Genomic DNA, 25388 nt, shown 5'->3' on the forward strand with positions numbered 1-25388 from the left:
AGCCGCGGCGTGGAGGAGGCCGGCTGGGTCGCGGACGGAGCTGGCTCAGCGCGGGCTACATCGCGCCGAGGCGCGGGGGCGGAGCCGGGAGCCGGTCAGCGTGGTCGAGGCAGCTGGGAGCCGGGGCCGCGGCGGCCGGGCATGCGGGGACGGGTACCGGAGCGGGGACCCAACGCGTGCGGAAAGGGCCAGCCGCGGGACGGGAGCCGGCCGCGGGGCGGAGGTGTGAGGGCGTCCGCGGAGTGACCCGGGCCGGGGTGGAGCAGAGCGGAGGCGATGCCGTGCATGGCCATTATCTGAATATTGTCTGGCTGATGGTTTGACCATGGTTGACTGATGCATGGTTAGCTTAGGAGTGGTATATGAGCATTGTACGACTTGTATCTAGGAAATGTATGAGTGGGGTAGTAGGCAGCAACGGAAACAACGCAGCGCAGCGACGGAGTCGCCGGCCGGAGCAACGACGAGGCTCACTCGTCCGGCGGGTCACATGCGCGCACACGAACTCAGCTAGCTAGCGAAGCCAGTACGCACACTGCTGCATCCGAATCCATCGGGTTCGCTAGCTAGCCGTGCACGAACGAGTGTATGCACAGAAACCAGAGGTTCTTGGGATAGCCGCGGAGCAAAGGGGAGCTGCGAGCGTGCAGACCGAGGGCGGACGACGACGACGCGCCGTCCAGCACGGTCGTGCCGGGGGCATGCTGATGTCGAGCCCCGACCGGTGCCGAAGAGACGGCAGCGGCGTCGCCGTGATGACGAAGACGGCGAGGCCGACGGCAAGGACGCGCCGCCCTCGCGGCTACTCCGGGGGCATGTCGATGTCGAGCCCCCGACCGCTATCGGAGAGACGGCGCGACGCCGCTGCGGTGAAGACAAAGATGGTCCCGCCCGGACTGCAAAACCAGCAGCAGCGCGGTAGCATAGTACCGCCCCACGATGGGCGCCAAATGTCGTGGTATTCTCACGGGGGGTGCTAGATGACATATGCCACAAGGTGGCTTCGTGTGAGGGCAAGACTGCTGCCGGAATATTCGGGGACGGGTATGCGAGTAGCACGCGCTAGTTTACCCAGGTTCGGGGCTCTCCGAAGAGATAATACCCCTACTCCTGCATGTCTGAGTATATATCTGGGGTGTACATCGGGCAGTATAAAGTGCTCCTGGAGCTGTATTGGACTGAGAGTAGTAGCAATGAGCTAGCTAGCTAGTGGCGTGATGGTCGTGGCCTCTGGCCGAATGAGTGTGTGCATGAGTGTCTGGATGGATGGATGGATGGATGGATGGATTGCTATATGTAGTGTGGGGCTAGCTTACTATCTAAGCTATGTGGTGGACATGAGGGCATTGTGTGGGTGTCATGCTTGTCTTCTGGGTCACTTCATAAATAGTGCCCAGGGACAGGTGACACTATACATGATGGCTGAGATGACACGTGAATAGTGCTCGGGTACGGCCGTCTCGTCGGTGTGTCTTATCGGTGTCGGGCCGGGCTGCAGTCGGCAGCCGGCTGGTTGGCGCAGTCGGCAGCCGACAGCCGGCCAGGTAGTCGGCCGGGTGGAGCAGTCGGACGGGGAGCCGGTAGGAGCGGCCGGGCAGTCGGACTGAGGGGCTTTGCTAGCCCCGATGTCTTAAATTATCGTCTCGCCGTCTTCGGGGAACCCGTGGCTAATTACTCCGATACCTGAGCAGCAGCCACCAAGGCCGCGTTCGCAACTGCCTTCGCCGTCGTTATCTTCTCCGCCATCTCACGCTCTTGCTGCCTCCAGCGGCGCTCCTTTCGGGCAAAGGAGGGGGTGGGCGTTGGGTGGCGTTTTAAATTTTTCATCCCATGCAAGTGCTTACATGTGGGACCTGCAACAAATATTGAATACATGCTTCAGCCAACTCATCCAAAAGTCTGAACTGATGGAGAGAGACGGGCAATATATTTCAACACCATCCTCACGTCTAGGCTTATTTAGTCCTTAGACATGGGATTTATGTAGGTCGCGGAATCTTATTTTTAATACTGCATTGGCATAGTCTTGAATTCAAGACCTCTTAGCTTTAATACCATCTTGAATTTATGCTTCGCCCAACTTATTCAAAAATCTGAACTGATGAAGAGAGACGGGCAATATATTTCAACTGTTAAGGGCCCTATGTACATGTACTCTAATCTCCGTATATTGACACTGGATACCCGTGAATATACGTTGTTGTATCCTGTCATCTCTGCGTGATATCAGCCTAATTTGATCTAACCTAACCTAGCGCTGCCGCCACCACTTAACCAAACCGCCGCTTCAGCTCGCCGCCCGCCAGACTTCCAGATCGCTAGCGCCAGCTTTCTCGCTCGCCAGACCTCCCGATCGCTAGTGCCAGCTCACTATTGGTGCCCCGCCTCGGTCGCCTCATGGGACGGCGACTTCGGTGTCGGATGGGGCCCCGGCCACACCACCGCCGGCTGGTTCAGCTACGGTGACGCCGACCTCCTCGTGCGGCCCGACCTCTACACGAACCGCTTCGCAGCCTGGCGATTCTGGCTCGCAGGGCTCTTCCTCGACAGACGCACCTTCACCCACTCCGGTTACCGGCGGGTCGCCTCCACCACCCGCGGGTCCCGTTACTCGTGCTCATGCGGGTGTGTTCCAGTCGAGCTCCCACTACCCTACCGACGAGTATGTGTGTGCGGCTTCCACCTCTGCGTCCTCGCTGTTGCCCACCTCCGCTCGGGCGGCTCTCTAGGATCCATAGTGGCATGCCTCCATATGGGAGGAGTTCGACGTCCTGCAGCACAACCGGATATGGCAGTTTGTTCTCCGTCCGCTCAAGCACAAACTTCGCCCCGATGGTACACCCAAGCGCTACAAAGCGCGTTGGGTGGTTCGAGGCTTTCATAAGCGAGTCGGCGTCGACTTCATGAACACCTTTGCCCCAGTTGTTCAACCGGGCATATGATCCGTACCATCTTGCACCTCGCGGTGTCTCGGGCATGGCCGGTGCACCAGATGGTTGCCTCCAACGCCTTTCTGCATGGTCACCTCAATGAGAAGGTATATTGCCAGCAGTCCACACATATCCGGATCATGTGTGCCTGCTCTCTGACTCGGTATACATGCAGCATGCACTTCACACTTGGTAACGTGCATCGCGTCGTTTCTTCATCAACTCGGCTTCCGCTCCACTCGTTCTGACACCTCGCTGTTTGTCTATCAACATGACCATGAGATTGCCTACCTGCTCCTCTACGTCGACGGCATCATCTTGACGGCTCGCACCATTGATCTTGGCCTGCTCTGCGCCCTTGTCTCCACTGTCGTGCTTGGCTGAGCTGCGCACCGGTCGGTGTCATACCATGTTAGGCTTCACCATGCCCTGTGCTCTGTCGTTATGTAGGTCATGCTTTTCTTGTGACATGCGTCATCAAAGATTTATGAGGAAGTTGGGTAAGTTAATTCGTTAGTAGATTAGTCGTGTTTAAAGTTGATTTGTTTGTTTGTTGGGAGGTGTTTTTCCCAACTGTGTTTATTAAAGAAGTTTATTCATCGATGTGGAACGGGGGTGGGAGGAGTGAATAAAGGTCAAGCCTGAGCATGTTGACATGAAGGTCAAGCTCTCCGCCACTGATGTTTCGCCGGCCCCTGATGCCCCCTTCTACCGCTCGATTGTTGGTGTTCTGCACTACATGACACTCACTCGCCCGAAGTTGCAGTCCGCGATGCAGCAAGTGTGCCTTAATATGCATTCACCTCGTGATGCTCACTGGACCGTGGTGAAACGGATTCTCCATTACATTCGCGGTACTATGTATCTTGGCCTCTCGCTCCATGCTTCAACGACTATGGACATCGTGGCATACTCTGATGCTGACTGGGCTGGCTGCCTCGACACAGCGTGTTCCACCTTCGGTTACTGTGTTTACCTTGGACCATCACTTATCTCTTGATCGTCCAAGCAGCAGCCCACGGTTTCTCGATCCAGTGTTGAGGCTGAGTATCGCATTATGGCTAAAGTCGTTGTTGAATGCTCCTGGCTTCGGCAGCTTCTCTCTGAGCTGCCTTGTCCTGTTGGCAAGGCCACCGTGGTGTATCGCGACAACAGCTCTGTCGTTTACCTCTCTGCCAACCCCGTTCATCATCGCCGCACCAAAAATATTGAGCTAGATATCCACTTTGTTGACAATAGCTCTGTCGTCTACCTCTCAGCAGTTTGCGGATATCATGACAAAGGGATTACAGACGTCGGTTTTCGAGGAATTTCGGTCCAGTCTATGTGCCATCGCCAACGCTTTCATTGCGGGCGAGGGTGTTGAGCGCCCCTATGTACACATATACATATACTCTAATCTGCGCCAATCTCATAGGGTTTACTCTTAAAGGTGATGATCTCCCTATACATCTATATATTGGCGCTGCATGCCCATGAATATACATACGTTGAATCCTATCATCTCTACAGCAATTGCACCGACAAAATGCCACAAGCGACCACCGCCTCGTTTTACGCCACTGATCTGCAAATCGGTGGCTTTGTTAAAGCCTCCCATGCCCGCCTACCGTCCTACACTACTCACCTCATTCGAGCGAGCTGACGTCCTCGCCTACCGTCCATCTCAGGCTGCAAGTGGACGCGGGCTGTCCGCGGTGCCCACGGTCAAGCCCACATAATTTACGTTTGTGGACACCCACGGTTAGAGCATCGAGAGATGCGGATTATGTGGGCTGTCCTGCGGCGCCCGCATCAAACCCACATCTCTTTCAAGTCAGAATGTCAGTGGTGCGGATTAGCCGATTATGACACGCCGCCATGGCCGCCCAGCGCCGCTGTCCAACTCAGCCATGGACGCCGTAATGTCGTCGTCAACCTTCGCCAAGTACAGGTGTAGTTCAGTCTTCTTCCCCTCTCTCATCTTTGATTTATTTGCTATCAACTACTACATATTCAGCTAATTTACTCTAAATTGTTCAGAGCAGAGCCGATTCATTCCACCTTGTTGAATCACATATCATCTGCGGCCTAATAATGCGAGTCAGCGGTTGTGGTATCTTCCCTCCTCATCTAATCCTCCTTGATTTCTTCTTCTCTGAAGAACGTCATGAAGAAGCTTCGCTGCTTCAAGGAACAGCAGCTGCAGACAAGCAGATTGCACTCTGCTCACCTCTTATTTTGAGCTTATAACAGTGGCACTTCTAATATCATTTTCGATGTGACTCATCTACTGAAGGGACACCCGCCGAAGCACTGAGCTGCGACTTCGTAGAGGCAGAGGATTGCCACTCCCATATAAACAAAAGTACTACAAAAAAGATGTAATTTGCAGTGCCAACTCCGAAGATTCTTCACCTGATAATGAAGCCTGAACTTCTCTGCTTCTTCCATGTCCATTGCAAAACAGAAAATATAATCTTGAGCCTCTGATTTACATAAGGATTACGTGGGATGTGGGAACCCACTTATCCCGCGAAAAATTATGTGGACATATGCAGGCTTCCCACTAATACTACGCGGCAGATGTGGGCGTGTTCGCGGGCTCCCGCGGAACGTCCCACTTGCAGCCTGACGTCCGTCCGAACTTTAGAATTTTAGCGCACCGCACACGAGGGCAAAACCAGCAGACGTCTCCCAGATAGATTTTCCGAACAATCTTTAGCTCTGTGAACCGAACCTGGTAGCCGACAAAGCTAGCCCGTGAGATCGGACGTCGTTATACAGACCTCGCTGACTGCGAGTTGCACAAATGCGAGGTGACATGCCAACACGAGAAAGAAACAAAGGCACGGCATGACAACATATACCAAAGCTGCGGTTTCAGACTGAAATTCACGTGAAAAAACGTGGACGTTGGAAAATTCAGCAATCCACAAATAGAACCGCAGGCCGTTAAGACGTTAAGGAACAGAGAGAACCAAGCAGGCAGCTGGGCAGAAGAAGATACCACGTGGCCGGAAATAGCAACTTCCATGCCCAGGAAACTATTACACGTTTACCTGCAAATGAAGTTACTCGATTAATGGTGTGAGCAATTGACCCGTTACTTTCAGGTCTACCATCCAGTAACCACCGAGTAACCTTTCCTTCTCAAAGCAATCCACATGTCCCAAAAAGCAGCACCCATTTGTGTGCTCGGTTTCTTCAGCTGCAAGCTCGCCGCCGACAGAGAGCCCGTTGAACTCAATCCAATGAGGATGGATGCAGAGCACCATCACTGATTTGGAACACTCATCTTTTCGTTTCAATGCGACGCACGAAATGAAAAAAAGGAAAGGTGCGAGTAGACAATACCTGCCCAACTTGAAAATACGGAGGCCAGCGACCAAGAAAAATATATAAAGAAGCAACAAAGCAACTAGCCTTGTACCTAAAGCTTCAGGCTTTGGCTCAGCTCATGGCGACACCTACCACAGGCGTGCTACTTGTCTTGCAAGCAAAACCAGCGTCTAAAGCCACTCGCAGCGTCCATCCACTCACTACTTACACACCTCTCAGCCCTCCAATGCAAGCTCTAAGCAAGTAGCACACCCATTTGGGTTGCTCCCGCGTTTTTTCGTCGAGATTGTCGGAAGTTCTTGGCGATGGGGTCACTCAGGACGGCTGGAACAGCTCAACGCCTGGCTCTGCCGGAGACCTCATCTACATACTTGCTTCAAGAACTAAAGGTGCACAAATTTCTCCTCCCCAATTTCTCTTGCACAAGAGATGATGATGTTCTTATACTTTTTGAACTCCATACGGTGCCAGATGATATGGGACGAGGTTGGACAAGAGGAAAATGAGAGGGAAAGAATACTGGAAGAGCTAGAGCAAGAGTGCCAGGAAGTTTACAGGAGAAAAGTTAATAGTGCTAATATGTCGCGGATTCAACTGCATCAAGCATTGGCTGAATCTGAAGCAGAATTTACCAACCTACTTCTTTCCCTTGGAGAAAGATCATTCCCAGGCCGAGTATAACTCTCAACTGAAAGGCATTTTCATTAGATCACATTCACAAGGGAAACATTAAGAAAAAGACTAACCTGAATTTTCTTTTTGCAGCCTGAGAAAATGAATGGCACTCTAAAAGAGCAGCTGAATTCCATCACACCAGCCCTGCAAGAAATGCAAATGAAAAAAGAAGCCAGACTAAAACAGTTCACAGAGGTTCAGACTGAAGTACAGAGAATTGCCTCCGAAATAGCAGGACGCTCGGAGAATGAAGTTGTCACAGTAAATGAAGATGATTTGTCGCTCAAGAAACTTGAGGAACACCAAAGTGAGCTGCAAAGACTTAAAAGAGAAAAGGTACATAGAAACAGAAAAGATGTGCTACAACCGTCCTGTTCATCTCACATACCAACCATATTTTATTTTCTTTCAGGGCGATCACCTGTGCAAAGTTGAAGAGTATAAAGTTCTAATTTGCAATTTCGCAAAGATTATGGGGATGGATCCCTCAAACGTTCTTGCTAGTGTTCACCCCAGCTTGCTAATTGGAGCAAATGAACAACAGAAAAAGAACATCAGTGACGACATCCTTAACAAGCTCAATACTATGGTCCAGCAGCTTAAAGAAGAGAAGAACCACAGATTGGAAAAGGTAATATATTATGCTTCTGCAAATGCTTCTGTAATGAGGTTGACAGACCTAATGGAATTATTAGAATATTCTAACTTAACAAACAGCACCAGAAACCAGGAAAATGATAGCAAAAGATACAAAACAGAACTGACAAAGTGCCAAAACACCTCGGAAGTTAAAGCTAGACTTGCGCCCGGTAGCATTACAAGTTCAACGCCATCAGGAAAACAGGCTCAAGACATTTATAAGAAACTTGCCTAGTCAGTTTCAGAAATATAGATATTCAACTCCTCAATAATTTTATTGTAGCGTTCGAATGTTAGTGATTTTCCTAGTTCCAAACATATCCCACACAACATAGAATTTGCAGAACTACCTACTGATGCAGGTGTTACTTTGCAGCTCCACAGCCTTGGAAAAGCCTTGACAAACTTATGGAATATCCTAGATACTACGATGGAAGAACGCCAGCCGTATGGGCAAATTAATATATTTTCATTGACTTCAGCCAATGGTATGCTAGGTCCTGGAAGTCTAAGACTAGAGAAAATTCAGCAGGTAAACCCCAGACAAGAACCTCGTCCGAGTTATGCTGCATTAATTTTACTAGCTGCGCCCTTCAGCAGCTATGTATTTAATATTGTATATTGAATGAATAGATTGAATCTGAAGTTCAGCGACTAGATCAGTTAAAAGCGAGCAAAATGAAAGAGCTATTCATCAAAAAGAAAGCTGAGATCGAGGAAATTTGCAAGATATCCCACATGGATGTGCCTTACCAGACAGAAATGGACAACATAATGGAACTGATAATGTCAGGTGCGCTCCACCAGTCGTATTCCATTCCCTTCTGTTTAAGGGAATAAGTATACTTTCCATTGCATCAAATAACATCTCCACTATTGTCTAAAAAACATATGTACAGGAGATGTGGACCACGATAATCTACTTAAGACAATGGATGGATATATATACAAAACAAAAGAGGAGGCCACAAGCCGTAAAGAAATAATGGACAAAGTCGAAAAATGGATAACTTCATGTGATGAGGAGCGGTGGCTAGAAGAATACAGCAGGGTGCAGTGCCTGCCTGATAACTTCACTCCAAGTAAAAGATTTCTTTTAGCTAATTATATTTCTCTCTACAGGATGAGAGAAGGTACTCAGTAAGCAGAGGAGCCCACAGGCACTTGAAACGCGCAGAACGTGCTAGAATTATAGCAAACAAAATTCCAGGTAAGCACAGAGCTGCTAAGTAAAACAATGGAAGGAAAGTCAATAGAGAAGACATACTAACTAGAAAAAGTTGCAGGCTTGGTAGAGCTTCTAATTGAAAAGACAGAGATCTGGGAACATGGGAGAAAAAAGATCTTCTACTACGATGAGGTGAGAGCTTATAACTTCGAATGAAAACAGAATTCCGCCCTCCATACAGCACTCAGAATTTAGTGTTCTAGCAGAAGAAAAAGAATTTTGGAAATGAACAAGTCAATCTACAGGGTCCAAACTGTTGTTACTGGAATTGGCCAGTTGGCCTAGTTCCCTACTGGATGTAGTTTGTCTTTGAATTGCAAGAAACATAATCGTAAAGGGTCCAGTACTCTATAAATTGCTTAAACAAACAGATAAGGTTCGGAACCTGATCTTCTACTCCCTCCTATCCATATTACTAGTCGCTCAAACAGGTGTATCTAGCACTGAAATACATCTAGATACATCCATTTGAGCGACAAGTAATATGGATCGGAGGGAGTAACAATTATTTTAAAAGGAAATAACCTAATGACGGTTCATCTTATGTATATGCTCTTTGGGCGCTCTCAATATACAAGAGATCACAGCTTGGTATCAAACCAAGACCTAGGCTTTGGTCTTAGCCACCGCCCCTCACCATCCTGAACTGTGTGGCCTCCTGGAGTGAATCTCCACTTCCTGGGCGGCCATGACACCTCAAGCCCATAGCATTACCTGTCATTGTTGTCAGGTAGCAGCTCCTTCATCCTGTGCTAGATCTGCCTGTTTCTCCACCAGCTTGCTTTGGCCCGGGCTGAGCAGCCAAGACTTGGCCTGCTGCTGGCATGGGAGTTCCCAAATAAAAATTATGAACAAGCATATTGAAGTATTATAATATCTTCTTGAAGGACATTTAGTCATGCAATCTCATTTAAATTACAACTTCATTTTTGGCTTTCATTAAAGAGGACTGACATTAACTCTTTGGTGAGTATAATGAATTTGTCAGTTAACAAGAAACCAAATGACAAGCACGAAATTTAGCATTGAAATGCGAAAGAGCATCTTCACAAAGTGGAAACATAGTAAACAATGAATCCAACAACTGATTACTTGTAAAATGACGAACTAAAAAGTATAGCTTATGGATAGCTATAGTCAAAATGGCAGTCACATATGACATGCCCCTATAACGCTGCATTTGAAAAAAATAGTAATAGTCAGCAGATCACTGGAAGAAGCCTATTATCGTATTACTCCCAGAAAGGTAAATAACAAAATTTCCTGCAGGTTAGTTCATGAGGTGATATGTCTGTTAAAATGTACAACATAAAATTTGAAATATATAAAATGCATTATGTCGCAGAGCCAAAAAACCTTGTGTTACCTTGCATGACAGGTCTTGACTGTTCCATCAAATACATGAGCAACGTGTAACACTGAACTTAAATTTCCTAAATTACAGACTTCAGTAACCATTTTAAACAAATGGCAAACAGGCAACATACTGGTAAATAAACATAATACTCCCTCCGTCCCATAATATAAGAGCGTGTCAAAAACAAAGTATCCGCTGGGAAAAATATACTTAGACCTTTTGAGTGTGCATTTCAGGCGCAACACTACATATCAGTTCACTGATAAGTGATAACACTATGCAATATTTTAGAACAGTTCATCACATTATCTTGTTTCCAATTCAGCATAATATAGGGCGAATTGATGATGGTTTCCTTCTAATATTATGATAATAATACTACTTTCCATGTCCATATTAAATTTGAACTAGTAAGAACCTGAAAGTGATATTATTAACTCTACTGCAAAAATAATAACCTTGATAAAAGAAATAAGGCATCTGGCTTGAACAGTCTGGTACATATTCAAAACTCATGCACATTCAGGTAGACAGATGGTCGAGTAATTGGTTCAATATTTCTTTAGATGAAGTGCAAAAAAAAAACATTTGTGCAACTTTTCATTAAACAGAGAAGCAAATTAAATAGATACAAAAGTTTAAGGCCGCACGCCAAACAAAAATACACTCATCACACTCATCACAGCACACACAACACACACACAAAGCCTAATATCACGGCGGCTCATGCAACATATGATGGTAAGCATGACATCAACGCTCAGCCTCCAATTTTATGTTGTTTGCCACCATATACAAAAAGTAGAAAACCATTTCACGAATATAACTGCTAACATTAATTTTGCAGCTTCCCCTTTTGGAAATGCTGAAACAGTACATGTTAACACTGAAGGAAAAGGAAGAAGAGAGATGCAGGCAACGGGTGAGTAGCTATTGCTCAATCGGTGTTACAGGGAGTTGCCTAATATGGCTCATAACTGTGTTAACGTTTCACTAAGATTAGAAAACTATCACCAGTCAGGTTGATAAATTCTCTTTACAGGAGAATAAAAAGGTACAGACTCAACTTGTAAAGAGGAATGACAATTCATTTATATCAAGGCCCAACACAGGCTGCAGTCGTCCATCCAGCAGAGGCTTCAATAACAGCCATCGCTCTACCTCCTTTTCAAGCCACAGAGTTTCTTCTGTAGATCAACAACCTATTTCAGAGAACTCAGCTGAAAAAGATATGCATATAAGAAAAGTTAGGGACAGAAGTATGCAGAGTAAGGTGGGGAATAACAGAAGCTGTACAGTCCATGATGAAGATAAAACATCAGGGGTCTCCACAAAACAAGGCCTTTCATCAATTTAATTATCCCTTTCTTTCTGGTCTCATTAGATGTGAAATTAACAATACTACTCAAAGCTATTGCAGAAGTGGATCAGTAGATTCATATGTATTGATACAACATTCATGTATTTATTATTATATCACTGAGTAAACCTCTGCTCCTTTAACTGTCTGTGTGCAAGCTCAAGAATGCAAGAAGCACAAAATAGGTGACTTACAATTAATGCAATCATCGCACAATTTCTGGCAGCATATTAATCAGTTCCAGGCAGAGGGTACGTAAGACGCCAATTAAGATGTGCACACCCATTTCTATTATGATACAAAACCTGCCAAATCAAGCAAGAGCAGTTAAACATAAGAAACGAGGCAAACAGTCACCCCTTTACCAGAAACAACAGGATGAAATACAGGAAGTTGCGTGCCAACTTCTTATTATATTTTTTTCTGTGGTTGCAGACACACTAAACCACCCCCATCCATGCATTATAACGCCCATCGAAGGGAACTGACTAAAATGTCAAACAGAAACTCACAACTTTTTGGTCACTTCCTCCTGTGGAGATGTATTCATCATTGGGGGCTACAGCAACCTGGAATTTGTTTCATGAAAAACTTAAACATCAGAAAAGTTTGCTGAAGGACCAGCAGTAGAAAATATTGGAGCACATGATGCTTACAGCGTTGGCACATCGATTATGAGTGACGATATGTCTGACACAAGGCTTGCCTAGAGTAACATCCCACATTCCAACGCTGCAGGTCAATCAGTTGAGCACATTTTACAAGAATAACAGAAGTATAATGATCATATTCATTGACTTATTTTTACTCACCTGCCATCACCGCTTGCAGTAACAAGGACAGGTTGATTATGCAACCACTGTGTGGCGTTTACCCCCTGATCACCCTCATCGACATGACTGTAACAATGACAACAGTTTTTGTCAAAACACAATGTAGTTCCGGAAAAAAGAACTATATACAAGCCACCGAGTGATACCAAATGAGATGTACAATAAATATAGGATGAACTTTATGGCCAACCATAGTCAGCTAATTATCCAAGCCGAAGTATGGTGAGCGGTCTATCGCTGTGACTTACTACCTCCATTTTGGATGACTAACAAAATGTTAATGCATGTCATAAAAAATTATATCGTTAGTTAAATCTAAGGTCAAAATTTGGCACAAAATACAAAGGGGACCAATAAACCAGGACGCAGGAGTACCTTACATTTTATCAGCTAATTACGCATTCATCTATATTCAGGTTATGCTGCTAGAAAGGCGGTAACATGGTAGACTACTAGTCACAAGAGTGCGTACATACTAATGTACTGGATTACTACCACAATTAGTAATTAAGATTAATTTTCTATTTAGCTATCTCCAAATCTTCATGGCAATGCTAGTGCCCATTTGTATTTTGCGACAATAATTAGCACCTTCTGTGCTATTAAATCAGCCAATTCATATGGAGCTGTGGACACAGGCAAGAAATTTCAATGCTGGACTATGTATCTTCAGCTACTGGAGCAGCACAATGTGAAATTTTACTATAGAAAAAAGATGTTCATCCATACAAATACATTCTTGTATTGTGGAGTTAGCATTTTCTTGTGCAAAGTCGCAAATTTTTCATCACTGGACAAAATAAAACAGAAGAGAATGATGTGTCATGTAGGTTGATAGAGTATGCCAGATTACTTTGAAACAGTAAACCACGGATCGGGTCAAAAACTACTGTCAACTTAAGAAAATAAACGAGTCCCCGTTAGCTCACCAACAAAGATCATAAATAACCACAAACATTTCTGAAAACAAAAAATCATTAGCTACAACAATCCCAAACTTATATTTAATGCAATTACCCTGGTAGTTGGCTCGTATATTCTGCAGTTGGCATCTGCTTGCCATGGCTCAAGCAATGTAAAGGCCGGAAAAAACGCATGTCTTTGCTTCGCAAAGCATCCCTGGTGTGACTTAGTGGAACTAGTCTTGTATCCCAAACCAAAGTGTTATTTGATGTGCTAGAGGCAGAAAAATAGGTACCACAGTTGCTAAATGAAACAGATGTAACCTGTTGAGCACCAATACAGTAATTATTAGTTCTTATGGAAGAAACATGTAAGTATCATTCAAATAGGCAGAATGGAAGCTTGAAGAAAAAAAAATCCACCAAGAAGACACAGGAAGCTTAAAGAAAATATCACTTTCAGCAATACAGATGCATCCGTAATCCTTAGACGAGAACCAATAAGACATGACATAATTTACAAATGATCCGTGCAAACTCCACCCAAAAATTTCAGATTCTACTAACTGTGGCAGATTAATGGACATAATAAGCCCCAAAGAACAAGGAACTGTTTCAATACTTAGAGCTATATGCTCTCGAAAAGAGCTATGGTATGTGCCGTCAAATGAACAAGAACAAGTTGAGGTAGGCTAGAGTTGAAAGTTGAAAGCCATAAGATATAGAAACCAAGTCAATTGAGCGATTGGGAAGTTTGAAACAAATTCTACACTGATGTTGACTGAAGTTACATATCCCTTCCTTCCACTCCATTGAATAGGCATCCAAGAGGAAATGGGGCTCAAAATTTACAGGGGGGCTGATGACAGCTTCCAGATAAGGCAGAATGTTAAGGCACACCAACCATTTCATGTTTGAGTTACAAGGTAAGGATGATGCACTGATGCCAGCTTTGGTCAAAGTATAAACAGCAAACACTGGTACCCATGAGTAAAACCAGGAAAATATAATTAAAAGGAAGTGTCTAAGAACTACACTAACACAAAACAACCAGTATGTTTGGTAACTGATAGAAAGCATTAAGAATAGTACCTCAGAACCAGACCCCACCGACAAATGATTAATTGCAGAACAAGCACGGATGTCAAATAAACCAATAGTCCCATCACCAGAACCTGCTATTGGAGGAGGCAACCATAACCCCAGTGTTAGTTTGGCTGCAATATAGAGATACTATACACAGCAGAGAAGGAACATAACCTGTAATGATAGTGTTGCCAGCAAGATTGATTTTAAGGGAAGTAATATACTGTGAATGAAACGTGTTAGTGTTCTGCTCAGCGTTCACTTCTACAACTTTCGGTAAGAAACTTAAAAAAAATGATATATACCGAATCGCTTGCAGAGAAAGATAAGTAAGATTCTGGAGACTCAATATCCCATAGTTGTACCACAGCTGAGCCACCATAATCGCAGTCACTTCCACATGCCAGAAGATTCTCGCTACAGAACTCCATTGTATCAATCGAAGGATACACCATATCCTGTGACCTGCATCAGCAAAGAATTTGATAAGGTTAACATCTATGACAAGATGAATAAGAATTATGGGGACGCACAGGTGTAGGAGGAAACTGGAAACATAAAACCTCTAAATATGTGAACTATGGAACACTAAGCTTTGCACTATCTGACCCAAAAATTAACAGAAAACATGGTTAAGCGAATATGCTTTGCACTTAATATATGGGTATCATGTGCACAAGCCACAAGGGAGTGCTACTGACAGAACAAGAGCTGCGCATTTAATGAACAACAACAACTAAGCCTTTAGTCCCAAACAAGTTGGGGTAGGCTAGAGCTGAAACCCATAAGATCTGAAAACCAACTCATGGTTCTGGCACGTGGATAGCTAACTTCCACGCACCCCTGTCCATGGCTAGTTCTTTGGTGATTTTCCAGTCCTTCAGATCTCTCTTTGCGTATTTAATGAACGAATAGTAAACATTTTGCAGAGATTGTGCCATACTACCACAGGTACATGAAATTGCGAGTGGGTGCATCCAGATCAACAAACTTGTTGGACTGACCATAAAAGATGAAGATCCAAAGGTGGGTTTGGAAATGGTTGACATGGATAGGATGTGAGAGTACATGCTGATGTGTCACTGAGGTGGCAATTCCTTCAGTAACTCATGGTTAACAAGTTCTTTCACCCGAAATGCACAGTTTTGTAGTTAATTGACCTAAATGTTCAGTTCCATAGTTCTTTGACCCAGATAGACCCACAATATAAGTTCATCTATATGTGGTGAAATTTCCTAATTAGTTAATTAGGACATGTAAACCCTAGAAAATCCATCTTTAGAATGACAAAGCATCAACTAAATTCTTATTCATTGGGTTTTACTTATGTTAGCACCTGAACAAAAAACTGTCATAATGCTGATACCTCCTTCATGTATGTTCCTTTAGAAGCTTAGCCTGAGGATATCATTCATGTGCCAGGCACAGAGTTCTGGGTCATAGGTACTAGCTACTACTACCTGACAGATGCATGGGTCAACCGAAACTAATGGAGTGAAAGCTACGACACTTTGGGAGATGAAACGGGAATTAGTTTGCCAAAGATCTAAGCAAATCACTTGTGTGGGCTTCCAATCCCACCTGTCAAAAATCTATTATATCAATGGAGCAGCCACAACTCAGAAGATATACTAAACGTTGGGACTTCACAAAATGCTAGCAAGAAGTGAGATGTTTCATTGGGGCATGACACAAAACATTACTGGGAGAAGAAAATTAGCTAGAAGGTGTTCCTCATCAGATGATTCTTGTCTCAAGAGAACAGACAATATGCAGAAATAAATAAAAACGATGTGGAAGAATCCTAACAGGTAACTTTTAGACCAATCTAAATATTCCGTGCAGGCCTCCAGAAGCTCCAATGCATAGCGGACGGCTAAAGCGTGCGGAGAATGTCAAGAGAGGTCGGGGTAGACCGAATTTGACATGGGAGGAGTCCGTTAAGAGAGACCTAAAGGATTGGAGTATCACCAAAGAACTAGCTATGGACAGGGGTGCGTGGAAGCTTGCTATCCATGTGCCCGAGCCATGAGTTGGTCGCAAGATCTTATGGGTTTCACCTCTAGCCTACCCCAACTTGTTTGGGACCAAAGGCTTCGTTGTTATTGTTTTTTGCTAAATATAGTCCTAACAGGTAATGTTTGGAACTTTTTGGCTGCACAGTACCAGAATGGTGTGCATCTTGATACTTAGGAACTGGGGAGTATTCCAGAAGAAGAAAGGATCCAGCTTACCTCAGGTTTGAATTCAGATCAGAAGCGAGTTCACCTCTCAGAGCATTCCATAGTAGAAGCTTCCCATCACCTTTTGCTCCACTAGTGACAACCAGACCTACAAGTGTACACTATGTTAAAAACTAGAATAACCAAAGTTAAAGAAGAGATGCTATATAAACAATTTAGAGCAGAACAACAAGTTTGAATAGAGCAAAAACACTACAATGCTTAGGTACCAAAAAGGAAAAAATTGTATCCCTGTGATACTCTTTTGTACTGATTTTCCAAAACACATAGGCAAAGAGGATGCGCAACAAAAGGATACAGTGATATCACTATTATAATGTGAGGGATAACCTATAAATACGGACGGGACGTCATGTGAGGGCAGTTCAAATTGTCTAATGTATGGAATTACTTATCAGCACAGATACAGAAAGTGAACAATTGTAGAAGCCCATGTTCTACAAGAACTTGAAAATACAAGCAGAACAAACCAAATTGAAGGGGTGCTTCTTTTCCTAATTGTTGATAATACTTTGCTTTGGAAAAATAAATTTAATTGTAATTACACATAGCTTTATATACAGTTATAAGTAAGACAAAAAAATACAGGAGTTAACATAGGCTCAATCAATTGTAATGGCATGGACACAATCATCAATACAGTAGGCAGCACATTTTAGTATCATACATAAAACTAACCATCATATGAAATTGCTTGTTAAAACTTTAAGTCATTCAGTCATAGTTTCCTAAGGAAAGTAAGTGTAAGAAACAATGTGACATATTCATAAACATATTGCCAGATCTCGGAGCTATCCATTAAAGCTCTCAACTCAACTGCAAACAGAGGAAGTGAAAGAAGACATCTAACAAGAAAGACGGGTATAGGTGCACTTATTATTAAACACACAGAAATAAAGCTCATGGGAGTTGACATACAGGACTGCCACTTATTCACTGCCATAGCATTGATTTTTTGAGTATGCCCCACTGAATTTTGGTCATCGCCACCCAGGGTGTAGAGGCAAGAGCCCGTTATGCAGTCCCATACCTATTGTTTATTCATAAAGAAAAAATAAATTAATATCATTCGGTTCTTATTTGTTGCATTGATTAGTACTCCAGGGTCACCTTCAGTAAATTAGAACCACAAGATACAACGCTTGCTCCTTTAACCGCAAATGAGGTTGACTGGATCTGGGAACAATAAAATAACCAAGTGAAACACTAATAGTAACCGTAGTATAAGGCAAAAAGAAAGTAAGGCATGCCAAATACGAGCACAAGGATTAAACACGCATCTTACAATGAGTACTGAGAGTTGAGAGTGATTAATACTAGCATAGTACTCCCTCTGTAAAGAAATATAAGACCTTTTAGATCACTAAAGTAGTAACCTAAAAGGTATTATATTTCTTTACAGAGGGGGCAACATAGTACTGTACTTCTGAATTTATTTTATGTAGTCGTAGCATGGTAACGGAAGAAACAGGGTGCACATTTTCTCCTTGTATGGAACATGCTTGAAAAAGAAAAACGTGACAAAACAATTGATCATGAAGAATGACAAGTAAATATTGCAGGAAACAGAAGGTTAAGCATGTCACACAACCACTTATTTTGTATTTCTTATGGCGGTGGTCTTAACTCTTGAGTTATTTTATCCGAGTTAGTAAAGTCTAAAGTATACTGTTCTCCAAGCACAAAAGGACAAAAGAGCTGTTCAAAAAAAAGATCCGTTCAACAAAAAAAGGACGAACAAGGAAGGCGGAATAGATTCACTAGCGCAGAAGATACTCTATTTATATGTGGGTAGATATAACATAAACGAACTTGTATGGCATACCTTAGTATTGTGGCCTCTAAGTTGAATAGCCTTAAGGCGGAATAGATTCACTAGCAGAAGATACTCTATTTATATGTGGGTAGATATAACATAAACGAACTTGTATGGCATACCTTAGTATTGTGGCCTCTAAGTTGAATAGCCCTCCCAGAAAGAAGATTGAAAAGCAATAATTCATTTGGTGCCTGGATTGATGGAATGATATGTTATATGAATCAAAAGAAGGAAATTATCAATTAAAAACTACAAAATACAAATAGGAATCCAAAGAACAACAGGGAGGTATCAAGGCATTTCACAGCAGCTATAATGCCATGCTTGTTGCTAGCCTGCCTCCCAGGGCTCCCCCTCACTACTATAAAATCTTGAATAGAAAATGCAGTTGTAATCATGAAAGGTACCAACCTCATTAGAGCAAGAAACAAGCTGGGGCAACCCTTCTGGGTGAAATTTTACATCAAGAACTTTGCGTACACCTTGCTGAGCCAACACAAAGTAGAGAATTTAAGAACAGAATGTGTATAATGGTAAAATAAAGAGTAAAGTGCATCATAGGTCCTTCAGCTTGTACAGACATGTCGCTTGGGTCTCTGAACTTGATGATTGCACATTAGGTCTCTAAACTTGTAGAAGTGGGTCAACATAAGCCCAAGCATACTTTGTCAGTAAATAAAGATGAAATGACAACTTAGCTCACAATTTAACCATGTGGTCACCATGGGGTATCAATTAATATGGTTTGAATTTGACTAAGTTTTCTATCTCGACCCATGATTAAGAAAACACGCCTAGGCAGGCTGGCGCTTAATTGCACTTGTTGTGCACATAATTGCGCTTTAAGCATGCACTTTGGTCAGAAAAGCGCGAGGCAGTGTCAAAACGCACAATTAACGCTACCACTTTTTTCCCTTGATCTCAATAGGCTTACACAAGCTTCTGATTGATCTTAGTTAGTAACCGCATGAGCCAAACAGTCCGCATGATCATCACTTGTTAATCAGACGTGGTTTGTACCGCTATTGGCACACTTACACAATGGTTCTTGTTTTTTCGGTTGAACTGTCTGTTTGCTTTCAGGCTTCTTAAACTATGTTTGATACTACATAAGCTTTGAGCAAGCAAACTGCCAGACATCAGTTCATCACGTTATCAACTACTCCCTCCGTTCCTAAATATAAGTCTTTTTAGAGATTTCAATAGGGAGTACATACGGATGTATATAGACATATTTTATAGTGTAGATTCACTCATTTTGCTCTGTATGTAGTCCGCATTGGATTCTCTAAAAAGACTTATATTTAGGAACCGAAGGAGTATTTGAACTTGTACCAAATTGCATTACCAGGCATTTGAGAGATCCATACCCTGTCATGAGGCTGAGCAGAAGGAGCACTTGATGTATAAGCACATGAAGTTGCATTCCAAGATAGGTAACTTTTTCTTACAGCTTGTACCGCAGGCCCTTCAAACTGAACTGCGGGTGAATTCCATCCTAAATATTGAAATCAAGAAGAATCTATTATGATTTACAAAATGAAAACTAAATATCAGAACACTGCTGAACAACAATATTGTTTAGAGATCAAAACAAACATGCCTTCAAGAAATGGGGTCCATCTTTCACGGTTCCTTCCAGCATAACCTCCATAAGAACAAACTTGAGACCAGTTGCTACCGATTTCACGCCCCTCTAGGCAGAACAATAGATTTTTCTTTATAGATCTCTGTGTAGACGATGGATTAACATGTCCCTTCCATATATTAAAACTTCTCGCACCATCACTATATGAACTAGAATTCTGTTCACGCTCCGACGTTCCTGAAACATGACTTTTCAGTTGATACGGATCAAAACAACAAATTTGCAATTATATAACTGCGGATAATGGAAGGCCTTTGGCATGGTATGTTTACAAATTAAAGAGCAAGCCTACAATCCATAGAATACGCAAATGAACAGACAAAAAGGTGTCTTAAGTCCGTAAATTAACTTATATCGAACAGAACAACAAAGGATCTATCCTACCACCAAGAAAAGGGACAAACCTGTTGCAGCTTCACTGTAACACCACGCTGGTGTAACAATGATTGGGTTTCTCTTTCTCTTTTGGCCAAATTCACTCTCCACTACTCCCCCTGCGTTCGGCTGTTCATTGACATAAATCTTTGGCACATCTGCAGGGTTTGATGCGCTTGCAGTAGTTGCCCCTTCTTGTATATATAATATGTTGGTCTCTGGCTTTTGAATATCCATATACAGTGAATCTGTATCTTTAATGGCGACAGTACGACAGTGCTTTAACATCACACTGGTCAATTGATTCTGCAAATCTGTCAAACTGAAATGCATGCACGGTTATTTTAGCACACATCATTAATAATGTAGCAGAGAAAGTCAACTGATAACCCTAAGAAATAAGAACAGCATAAGAGTTAGGTGCATACAGTTCATATTTGAAGAGAGCTTCTTTCTTTTTGGACAAAGACATATTTTTGTCCTTTATTGGTGTACTGCCACCTGGAAGTCTGCTTGCACTGACACCTGGAGATCTGTTTGCACTGCCACCTGGAGATATGCTTGCATTGCCACCTGGAAATCCACCTATGGAAAGGCAGAACGCATATGACAAGGAGACCAAAAAATTATAATTTCCAGAAAAGATGTAGAATCAATGGAAGTAAAACCTGTTGCCGGAGGTAGAGATTTCGGTAAGGTCGCCACACTTTCTGGTGGGGCAACTGGAACAGCACTTGGCTGGAATGTGGCTCTAGCCGCAGAAAGTTGTAGAGTCTGTTATTTAAGCATCAATTTTGTAAAGCTTAGTATCTTCAAGGGAAAAAAGGTCAAGGGGAACAAGAAAAGAACGCAAATCGAGATTATGTAAGGACCATCTAGAATAAGGACAAAATATATATGGATTCAACAGCTGCACGGTAGATTGTTTTTCGTTCAAAAGAGGTCAATTGATGTGATCTTGTGAACCACAGTTGCTTGCTTTTTTGTTAAAACCAGTCAATGTTGTGAACTGTTGGATCTAAGAGCATCTACAGCCGGATTTTGCAAATCCGGCCCCTCAAACGCTGGTGCGGCCGCATCCGCGAACACTATACCTGGCCATACCTCGGGCCGGGCCGGGCTTCGGGCCGGGCCTAGCCAAGCCCGACGCAAAAAACCTAGGCCTGGGCCCGGCCCGGCCCGGCCATCGGGCCTGCCTTCTAGGCCCGAGCCCGGCCCAATCTTTAGGGAAACGCAAAAACGACGGGCCCGGGCCCGGCCCGGCCCGGCCTTCGGGCTCAAAACCTAGGCCCGAGCCCGGCCCAGGGGCAGCGTCGGGGCGGGCTTTTTCGGGCCGGGGCGGGCTTCCCATGGCCAGGTATAGCGAACACTGACCGAACACTGACCGGTCAAGCCTCAAATTTGCCTTCTCACAACCGGACACCACAATTATCATATCTCAAATCCATACAACCTCATGCAACTACGTCGACGCATTAAACACATCATCCGGCTACCCCATCACTACTAACATGCCATCGGACTACCAAAATTTGGCATGTTTGGCTATGGTGGAGATCATCCACGGCTGCCCTTGCCCTTCTCGGCGCCCTTGCTGTCCTTCTCGCGGAAGTACCGGTCGAAGACGCATTAGGGATCGAGCCGGATCTGCTCGTCGCTGGAGCTGTCCTCGTCGTCGTTGTCCTCCTTCTCCTCCTTCTGTGGCAGTCCGGCCATGGCACGAACTGCCCGATTCTACTCTCGGGCGAGGGCGCGCGTGTTCCTCCGCTGCCGTTTCTTCACAAGGCGGGCTCGGATCGCTTCCTCCTCCGCGGCCAGCCGCGCCGCCGCATCAGCCACCTCCGCCAGCGCCATTTCCGCCGTGATACGGGCCTCGGCGGCCCTTATCCTCTCCTTCTCACTGCGGGCCAGTGGGACTCAATAGTCTGCCCGGCCGGTGATGGGGAAGGAAAGATATTCCGGCTGCTGGTACCGCGATGATCCAGCCCTAGAGGCCTCGAGCGGCCAACGCTATGGAGTCGCGCCGGGCAGATCCTGCCGTCGGCTGGGCATTGTCCTCCCGGAGCAGCGGAGTGCAATGCGGACCGCCATTGCCTCCTCCAACCCGCACGGGATGACACCCCAGTAGATGGATTCGGACTGGTCGGAGTCAGATCCGCTGCCCGCCATGCCGGAGACAGCCGAAAATCGCCAGAGGTGAGCCCGGGTAGCGGAAGGGTGAAGAGGAGAGGAGTGTGAAGTGGCTAGGGTTTGGTCCGGCGAGCGGATAGGGACGAATATATGTGGGGTCGGGTGGGCCAGCGTGGACCGGGTCCGACGTGCCCGGGCACCCCACATCCACCCCATATTTGGGCTGGATATGAGGGGTGCCGGTCAGCCCAGGCATTTGAGGCCCGTTTGGTGCGTCTGTCTGGGTCGAAATTTCGTGACCGGGCGGGCCAGCCCGGCGTTTGAGGGTTTGGTCACCTAGCTGTAGATGCTCTAAATCCAAACAAACAGCAGCAGCCTCGCCCTCCATCCTCCTAAACACATTTTATCAGTCATCTCTCTCGCGGCCCTCCTTTTCCAACTCCAGCAGCTACCGCCATCACCTCTATCCCCGCCATGTTGATCACCCGCTGGCTCTCCCTGCTCCCCATGGGTAACCTCCACCCTGAACCTACATCCGAACCTTAACCCTAACCCAACACACTGTCATCTCCAGAGAGGAAGACGAAATATGCAGTAAGAATCATTTGAGGAGATCCAACAGTGAGCAAATGGAATGTGATTTCATCCATTCCCAAGCAATCGAGAAACAGCCGATCAGAATATTATCTGCGAGGATAGGAAGATGTATTCACAGAACAAACTTACGGAAACAAATAAAAAACCTATGAGATACTAAAATGAGTATGTTGTATTAAGTACTATTACCTCAAACGATTCCTTGCAAATGCAACTTAACTAGCCAAGAGTTCAAACTAGCATAACCACATATAATAACTATTGAAGCAAAGAAGAAGTTGCGTTACTAAAAAAACTGTGCCTGAGGTAACCGACCGGAAAAAGAAGTATGGGCTGCTTTAGAGGAGGCTAGGTTCGTTCCCCTGCTGAAATAAAAGAGCTATAACTGTGCCTGAAGTAACCGACCCGCAATGTTGTATGGCGCTGAGTGCTTTGTTTTTAAGGCGGTAAGGCGACCTAAGGCGAGCACCACCCGCTCTAGCACCTAGGCAAGGCCTAAGCGCCTAAGGCGGACACCTAAGCGCCTAAGGCAGGCATATTTGTAAGGCGCTGCCAGGGCGCCTTATCGCTTAAGCGTCCAAGGCAGGACGCCTTAAAAACAATGGCTGAGTGTTGGCCGACTAAAAGGCGACATGTTCAACAGTTAGGTGTAGCGAAGATGCGCATGTTGAGATGGATGTGTGGTCACACAAGGATTGGGTCCGGAATGATGATATACGGCCATAGGGGACAGAGTTGGGGTATCACCGATTGAAGAGAAGCTTGTCCAACATTGTTTGAGATGGTTTCGGCATATTCAGCGCAGGCCTCCAGAAGCTCCAGTGCATAGCGGACGGCTAAATTGTGCTGATAATGTCAAGAGAGGTCGGGGTAGACCAAACTTGAAATGGAGGAGTACGTAAAGAGAGATATGAAGGACTGGAATGTCACCAAAGAACTACCCATGGGCAGGGGTGAGTGGAAGCTAGCTATCCATGTGCCAGAACCATGAGTTGGTTGCGAGATCTTATGGGTTTCAGCTCTAGACTACCCCAACTTGTTTGGGACTAAAGGCTTTGCTTTTGTTGTTGTAATAATACAAGGAAGGTACAAAAGCTAATACTACTTTACAAGGGTGTTAAATTTAAATTAGACATAGTATATTTGATTCATGAAAAACAGAAAACATGTCAGAGTACCACACATCTCCTAAAGAATAAATATAAATACAATTGATGTCAAAATACCAATATACTATTGTTTGGAAAGGTTTAAACAAATTCAGCCAGTAGAAAGAAAATAAAAACATTTCACCCACGAACCAATCAAAGTGGTTCAGAAAATTTTGTACCTTTGGCAACTTCCCTCTCTTCTTGAGCAATTTCAAGTGCATCCGCTGGCTGTAGTGTATCAGATGATACTTGGAATGCTTCTCAACCAGCCTATCCATCACCTGTGGGTTCGATGCAAGCCAGTCTGATATCTGCTTTGATGTAACTAGCGAGTCCATCTCAAGAGTTTCCAACCACTGATACACAGGCTTCCATAGATCAGTTCGCTGGAACCTGTATGGGAATGCACTTTGGTCTGGATCTAAAACCTGATGGGAACGACAAAAAAAATTGCACAATGAACTTAGCTTCCTTGGTCACTGGAAGGATTAGAGGAATGCAAAAGAAAGCTGCGTCTTAGCAGATTTACGAGATATTGTGCAGATCAAATTGGGCTAATGAAGCTCATAAACATAGGCACATAGCTGAAGACCTGAAGTAAGAATTTAATGTGCTCGAATTAGAGTTTCAATAAAACTAATAACGATTCGATTTCAGAAAACCTAATTTGAGAAGCTAAATTTTGCATGGTTTTGTTTTTGAACTTTTGTAACTTTTGCATGACTGGTGCTACTTGGAACCCCAAACAGTGGTCACCTCGATTGATGTAAAAGACACCCCACAGCCAAAACCTATCATGTCACAATTCGTGCAGCCACGCTAAGAACTCAAGTTGATGAATCCAGTAAACTTAACCACCGAGCAATCAGGTAATAATTCCATCCAGTGCGCGAATCGTCGACCGTCGAAAGGGAAAGGGTAGATGTGTTACCTGGTCGCCGCGGAGCGCGAGGAGGCGCTGGTGGAGCTGGGAACGGGGGAGGGATGGGAGCTCGGGGCGGTGGGCGTCGATGTAGGCGTCGACCTCGGGCTCGGTGGGAGGGCGGCCGTCGGGGAAGGACTCGAGCCAGGCGCGCGCGGCGATCTCCCATGGG

At 44.7% G+C, this 25388-nt stretch overlaps 2 protein-coding genes and 1 long non-coding RNA gene across 4 annotated transcripts in view; 2 read left to right on the top strand and 1 right to left on the bottom strand.

The window, feature by feature from the left end:
- The first annotated feature begins 4611 nt into the window (after positions 1-4611).
- Positions 4612-5354, top strand: LOC123162892 (uncharacterized). The gene is made up of 2 exons (XR_006481537.1): positions 4612-4863; positions 4953-5354. It is a non-coding gene; the product is annotated as an uncharacterized lncRNA (long non-coding RNA).
- Positions 5355-6368: 1014 nt separating this feature from the next.
- LOC123159041 (65-kDa microtubule-associated protein 8) lies at positions 6369-11653 on the top strand. 2 transcript variants are annotated; one of them, XM_044576844.1, is made up of 11 exons: positions 6369-6640; positions 6723-6926; positions 7017-7262; positions 7339-7557; positions 7942-8097; positions 8199-8358; positions 8465-8616; positions 8688-8775; positions 8852-8925; position 9039; positions 10998-11391. In XM_044576844.1, exons 1-11 carry the CDS (start codon positions 6557-6559, stop codon positions 11078-11080), a joined length of 1467 nt encoding a protein of 488 aa, XP_044432779.1. In that variant the 5' UTR covers positions 6369-6556; the 3' UTR covers positions 11081-11391. The 2 variants fall into 2 exon arrangements, with proteins under 2 accessions (XP_044432779.1, XP_044432778.1); XM_044576843.1 differs by lacking the exon at position 9039 and having other exon boundaries at positions 6372-6640; positions 10998-11072; positions 11193-11653.
- The window catches only part of LOC123159038 (uncharacterized), a gene marked incomplete in the record, with an annotated part of 15057 nt that continues 631 nt past the window's right edge, over positions 10963-25388 (bottom strand). The window contains 21 exon segments of the mRNA XM_044576841.1: positions 10963-11370; positions 11705-11815; positions 12023-12079; positions 12167-12242; positions 12323-12409; positions 13361-13569; positions 14338-14420; positions 14506-14554; positions 14637-14796; positions 16566-16662; positions 17493-17604; positions 17685-17750; positions 18513-18584; positions 18805-18879; positions 19764-19891; positions 19997-20218; positions 20446-20738; positions 20845-21001; positions 21085-21190; positions 24474-24722; positions 25226-25388. Of these exon segments, the coding sequence (XP_044432776.1) occupies positions 11741-11815; positions 12023-12079; positions 12167-12242; positions 12323-12409; positions 13361-13569; positions 14338-14420; positions 14506-14554; positions 14637-14796; positions 16566-16662; positions 17493-17604; positions 17685-17750; positions 18513-18584; positions 18805-18879; positions 19764-19891; positions 19997-20218; positions 20446-20738; positions 20845-21001; positions 21085-21190; positions 24474-24722; positions 25226-25388 (2536 nt within the window).

Source organism: Triticum aestivum, chromosome 7B (assembly GCF_018294505.1).
Source record: "Triticum aestivum cultivar Chinese Spring chromosome 7B, IWGSC CS RefSeq v2.1, whole genome shotgun sequence".
Taxonomy (NCBI): domain Eukaryota; kingdom Viridiplantae; phylum Streptophyta; class Magnoliopsida; order Poales; family Poaceae; genus Triticum; species Triticum aestivum.

What these genes read in the sequence shown, in the direction of transcription:
- LOC123159041 (XM_044576843.1), top strand. Translation starts at nt 6,557, where the DNA reads ATGGGGTCACTCAGGACGGCTGGAACAGCTCAACGCCTGGCTCTGCCG. An exon ending in TATAGCAAACAAAATTCCAG is followed by an intron (nt 8,776 to 8,851) that starts GTAAGCACAGAG and finishes AAAAAGTTGCAG; the next exon opens with GCTTGGTAGAGCTTCTAATT. An exon ending in AAGAGAGATGCAGGCAACGG is followed by an intron (nt 11,073 to 11,192) that starts GTGAGTAGCTAT and finishes TTCTCTTTACAG; the next exon opens with GAGAATAAAAAGGTACAGAC.